The sequence below is a fragment of the Anguilla rostrata genome, unplaced genomic scaffold, assembly GCF_018555375.3.
Source record: "Anguilla rostrata isolate EN2019 unplaced genomic scaffold, ASM1855537v3 scaf0082, whole genome shotgun sequence".
NCBI classification, from domain to species: Eukaryota; Metazoa; Chordata; class Actinopteri; order Anguilliformes; family Anguillidae; genus Anguilla; species Anguilla rostrata.
The window spans coordinates 497-5,507 of record NW_026985656.1 but is presented as its reverse complement, the minus strand read 5'-3'; the positions used below and the strand labels follow the sequence as shown (position 1 = coordinate 5,507).

At 40.0% G+C, this 5,011-nt stretch overlaps 1 protein-coding gene across 3 annotated transcripts; it reads right to left on the bottom strand.

Moving 5' to 3' along the window:
• Window positions 1-237: 237 nt before the first annotated feature.
• Window positions 238-4,398, bottom strand: LOC135246239 (B-cell receptor CD22-like). Of its 3 annotated transcripts, XM_064319742.1 has the most exons (4): window positions 4,147-4,398; window positions 3,645-3,899; window positions 2,179-2,448; window positions 238-955 (listed from the first exon to the last, which is right to left on the bottom strand). In XM_064319742.1, exons 1-4 carry the CDS (start codon window positions 4,163-4,165, stop codon window positions 870-872), a joined length of 630 nt encoding a protein of 209 aa, XP_064175812.1. In that variant the 5' UTR covers window positions 4,166-4,398; the 3' UTR covers window positions 238-869. The 3 variants fall into 3 exon arrangements, 1 of the variants encoding a protein (XP_064175812.1); XR_010327570.1 differs by lacking the exons at window positions 238-955; window positions 4,147-4,398 and adding an exon at window positions 3,048-3,176 and having other exon boundaries at window positions 2,016-2,448; window positions 3,645-3,767; XR_010327571.1 differs by lacking the exons at window positions 238-955; window positions 3,645-3,899; window positions 4,147-4,398 and adding an exon at window positions 2,749-3,040 and having other exon boundaries at window positions 2,016-2,448.
• Window positions 4,399-5,011: the final 613 nt, after the last annotated feature.

The following is a 5,011-nucleotide window of genomic DNA, read 5'->3' as shown; positions in this document are numbered from 1 at the left end:
CTTTATTTTATTCCACATCTCAGTTCAGTTCTGCTGGTGCAGCGCTGTTTCTGTGGTTGATGTTCATGTGAACTTTTAGAACTTTGGTTTTGCTTTGCCTGTTATATGGTCCATCATGCACATAATTTGTTACATTTCAATGCTGATATTTCATAAAGGTGACTTTTACTACATACAACCTCTTGTACGGTATTGTGTTAGTTATTGTATCTTTCACATTTGACAGAGATGAACTGGGGGGGGGGGGGGATATGCAGGCAAAACATAATGGCCATATGAAGAAAATAATGATAATATTTTTCAGAACATAGGTTTGAGGTTCACAGTGCTTTACAATGCTCAAATGAACCGTCGTACAGTAATGCACAAAATAAAACAATTTATGTAAAGAAAACAAATACAAAGATGCATTATTTCAAATAGCTAAACAGACAGAAAGTAAAAATGGGGTCAATACAACAAGGCAATGTAAAATGTAAAGCTAAAACACAGTTTTAAATGATTTTGGACCTTGCTTTTAAAAGTGACGTGAGTTTGGAGATTAAAATCTGCATTGATCTGCATTATAATCTTCCCATTCAATGTGAGAGAATACATGCGCATGTACATGAGTTATGAGCGTGTGTGTAACAGGGTTATACAAACGTGTAATGGTGTCACAGGAGCATGTATGCAGCAGGGTTACATGAACATGCATGTTGCAGCAGGGTTACAGTACTCTGGGAAAAATCCTCCACCAACAGCTCTTTATAAAATGGATAATCTAGCAGAAACAGACAGCAGTTCTGCAAAGTTAAAGACAAAAAGAGACTCTTTCACCCTATTCTCCACCATTTCTCATTCTCTGCAAATTCTCTCCTCTGTGTGTTTTAATCCCACACTGAGGCCTTGTCAGCTCTCTGAAGCACAGAGTTTCTGTTGCTGGCTGCGTTTGTCACTCTCTCAAGGCTCTGCTCTGAGGTGAGACACAGGAAGAGACTCAGTCACACATAAGTCCGCCTCCAGTTGCACTGTTAAAAGGGAACCAGAGTGGCACACAGCCCCTTGCATTCCCTATCCACTCTGTTGTCCCCGAGAACGGATTCCTCTGTTGACTTAGTGGATTATGTATCACAGAAGGTTTTACATTGAAGAAGTATAATTTTTTACATGTCAATTAAATCACAGTTAAATATGAGTTAGGTGTGTAGATCCCAAAATATATAAACTACAATCAAAATGGTGGAGATGAGGTATAAACCAAAAAGAAGCAAATAGCTTGCATTGTATATGAACTACAACCATGAAAATGTATGTCAAATACAAACATGTGTGCACAGAGTCACTGAGATGTGTTCCCATTGGGAAGGGATGAACAAGTTACCAGAGACCTCTGACATAAATTTAATATGTCCCTGGTGCATCTGTTGAAGCTTTAGTTCGTCCATTTTAGTGGGATCTTAAATTTTAACAGTATGCTTGACTGTTCCATACTGGAACTGAGTTCACTTGGTCTGAAAATGAAAAGAGCCGTATACTGGTTGGGTTGGGGGGGGGGGGGGGGAGGGGGGAGGGTTCAGGCAGGTGACTATAGCCTTCCCTGGACTCCAACCAAAACTGACCTTCATCCCTATTCATAGAGTATTTCAGAGTAAGAGAACTGATCTCAGATCATGTTTCCTCTCTTCATATCCAAGCTTTATCCATAATGGCCTAAAGACAAAACTGATCCTAGATCAGAACTATTCTCTGAGATGTTTTATGAACTGTAGAGTTGTGCTTGGAGGTTCTGGGCAAGTGAGTCATGCTTTCTAATCTGGATGATGGCTCCTGTGGTCTAGGCCATACACTGTAGTGAGTGATACTATGACTCAGATACTATGACTCCAGGGGTGAGAAAGTAAAGCCCTGCCATGTGTTTCTTCTGCCCATGAACTCATCCAGCTGATTTCACTGATTAGTTATTGCTCCTGGCTGAAGAGTTGTGCTAATGAGCAAATCCTGATGAACAAAATATTTGGGGACAACTTTCTCTCTGCTCCGACTACCACAATAAGATTGCGTAGTTTATGGGATTATTCCTGTCATTCAAATGACATAGGCCTAGTCAGCAAATCCACAACTTAAAACATACAGTAACAGCATCTCAGAATCTTGAGATCAATGAACACATAAATGAATAATAAATTCTGGTCCTACCTTGTACTGTGACCAGCAGAGCAGAAGCATTCTGAGCTCCAAGTCTGTTCTGTGACTCACAGTAGTACTGTCCTCTGTTCCAGGATCTAAAGTTAGAAAAGTTCAAACTCTGTCCTGATCCTGCCTGCCAGGCTCCAGTGTCATTCTTCTTAAACCAGGTGTAGTTCTGCACTGGTGGGTTGGCATCACTGCTGCAGGTCAGAGTCACTGAACTGCCCTCCACTATTTCACCAGAGGGGCTCACTGATACTGAGGTGTTCTTGGGAGCATCTGAAATCAATAGAGAAATGTGTTAAATTCCATATAATTTCTCAATCTCTGTGATTTGTCTCAAATAGATTCAGAACCATTTATTGCAAAGGAAAGTTTAAAATGAAGCTGAAATATCACACTGCAAATGCTTTCTTTGTTTGGAAATGAGTAGAATATACTGCATCGTTTCATGGGGGTTGGTAAATGGCCTTGAGACACAGGTTAAAAAAGCTTTCAATAATGACAGCAGTATTTAGTTAAGCAATTTTATTTAGCATTATTTAGAAAGGTTAAAAATAGAAAAAGAAACACACAAACCTGTTTGCTTGGTTTATTAAGAGTAACTATTACTTGGTATAAAACATCTACAGTACATATGGTATGTTTGTTTGCCCTGTGCAAACTCAGAATGACTACTCGTTTAACTTATGAGATGTCCGTATCATCTGGCTTACTCATCATGTTAAATTAATCATATCTTTATTAGATTTCTCCTCCACTGGCCAGTGTATCTGCTTTACTCTGTGTCTTACTGCTGTGAAGTTTCCCAAAGGCACTGAGGAGATCCTGACTCTCTGTTCTCTGTGTTTGAAGCTGAGATGCACTGATATACTCACACTGCACATCAAGACGTTTAGGAGGAGATCTGTTTGTCCCAATCCCATTCCCTGCCTAACAGGTGTATTCTCCTGCATCCTGCAGTGTGATGGTTTTAATGGTGTAACTGTCCACTGGTCCTCCTGTCTCTGAGGATACAGCTCTATTATTCTTATACCAGGTGTATCTCTGCACTGGTGGGCTGGCATCACTGCTGCAGGTCAGAGTCACTGAACTGCCCTCCGCTATTTCACCAGAGGGGCTCACTGATAATAAGATGCTCTGAGGAGGATCTGAAAGAGAAAATAACAGGTCTTGCAGTTTTAATTAAAATTCACACTGAGGTGTTCTTGGGAGCATCTAAAATCATTAGAAAAATGTGTTAAATTCCATATAATTTCTCAGTCATTGTGTTGCGTCTCAAAACTCTAGTAGAGACATTTATTTCAAAGTAATGTTTATAATGGAGCTGAAATCTCACAATGTGATGTGGAGGGATGGTGTGGTTAGGGCATCATCTGCAGGCGGAGTGGGAGCGGTCCTGCAGTTTTATATAGAATGAGTAACAAATGAGACTCAGTAAAGTGAAATAAATGAGTTTGTCCTCAAATACTCACAGAGAGTCACTGCTGGGGATGGGAGATTCTCATGACCTCTAACTGCACAGGAGTAGCTGCCTGCATCTCCACTGCTGGCTTTGAACTGAAGGTAGTTATGATTTTGATATTTCTGGGCGGTGTAAAACAGAGATTGTCCATTCTTGTACCAGATGAATGTTTGGCTGCCAGTCAGGTCAGTGCAGGTGATTTTACAGGTTAATGTCACCCTCACTCCCTCACTCACTGTGCTAGATTTCATTTCAACCTTTACACCTGAGTGAGAAGAAGAAATACAATAACACAATATACTGAGTTATTCAACAGAATTCCACATTGTACTGCACCGACAATAAATGTATGAATGCATATTACTGTAAATGGTCCAGTATTTCATTTCAATTAAAGATTGAAGTCAACTGAGACCCCAAAACCTCAATCTGTCTGATAATGGAATGCTTGTTCTCTTGGTTCTTGTGCATAAATGAATGTAAAATACACAAGTGTGACCTCAAAAACTCACATCTCACACTGAGAGTCATGGCGGGGGGAAACAAGATGCTGATTGCCTCTTACAGCACAGGAGTATCTGTCCGTATCTTCACTTCTGGCAGTGAACTTTATATAGGACTGGTAGAACCTGGAGTCTTCAGTCAGAAGCTGCACATTCTTGTACCAAATGAAGCTGTTGCTCTCAGTCAGGTGAGTGCAGGTTGCTCTACAGGTCAGTTCCACTCTCTCTCCCCCTGACACTGTTCAGAATTTATATCCACCTTCAAACCTGAGTGGGTTAAAAAAGAAAACATAATGTAACTCAACACACTTCTATTCTACATTAGAAAATCCAGCAAGGTGATAAAAATTTTTAATGGACATAATGTGCACTAATAATATCAATAACACAAGGAAACATGAGCAGAAAGTTGATGGTCACTAGGAGGATTAGGGCCATGCATTGCTTGTGCCAAAATGCTTTTTTTGTTATTTTTGCACAGTGGTGGTAAGTAACTAAGTACATGTACTTTGTTACTGTACTTATGTAGGATATTGGAAACATTGTACTTTTGCTGAGTATGAACAATATTGGCAACTTTCACTGTCTGCTACACTACATCGATAAAGAAATTATGTACTTTTTACTCAAATGCATTTCTATTGACAACTGCCGTTACTTGTTACATTTCTTGCGGTTGGTCATCAGCCGAATTTTCTCTGGATTGGCTGGCATAACGAGGTGAAAACATGCAGTCATTTCCCCCCTCTTTTAAAAATTATCTGGTGGCTGATAAAGGGTGATACCGCCATCTACAGGGCATTGTAATATCTCATAAAAAAACACATTTTCAGTGTGCAAGAATGCCAAGTTACTCACACATACAAAGCACTGT

Excerpts from the sequence above, each read along its gene's own strand:
- LOC135246239 (XM_064319742.1), bottom strand. Across the intron at positions 2,449-3,644 it reads ATCCCCAGCAGTGACTCTCT|ATGCTCCCAAGAACACCTCA; the intron begins GTGAGTATTTGA and ends TATTGATTTCAG. Across the intron at positions 956-2,178 it reads TCTGCTGGTCACAGTACAAG|AGCAGAGCCTTGAGAGAGTG; the intron begins GTAGGACCAGAA and ends GTCTCACCTCAG.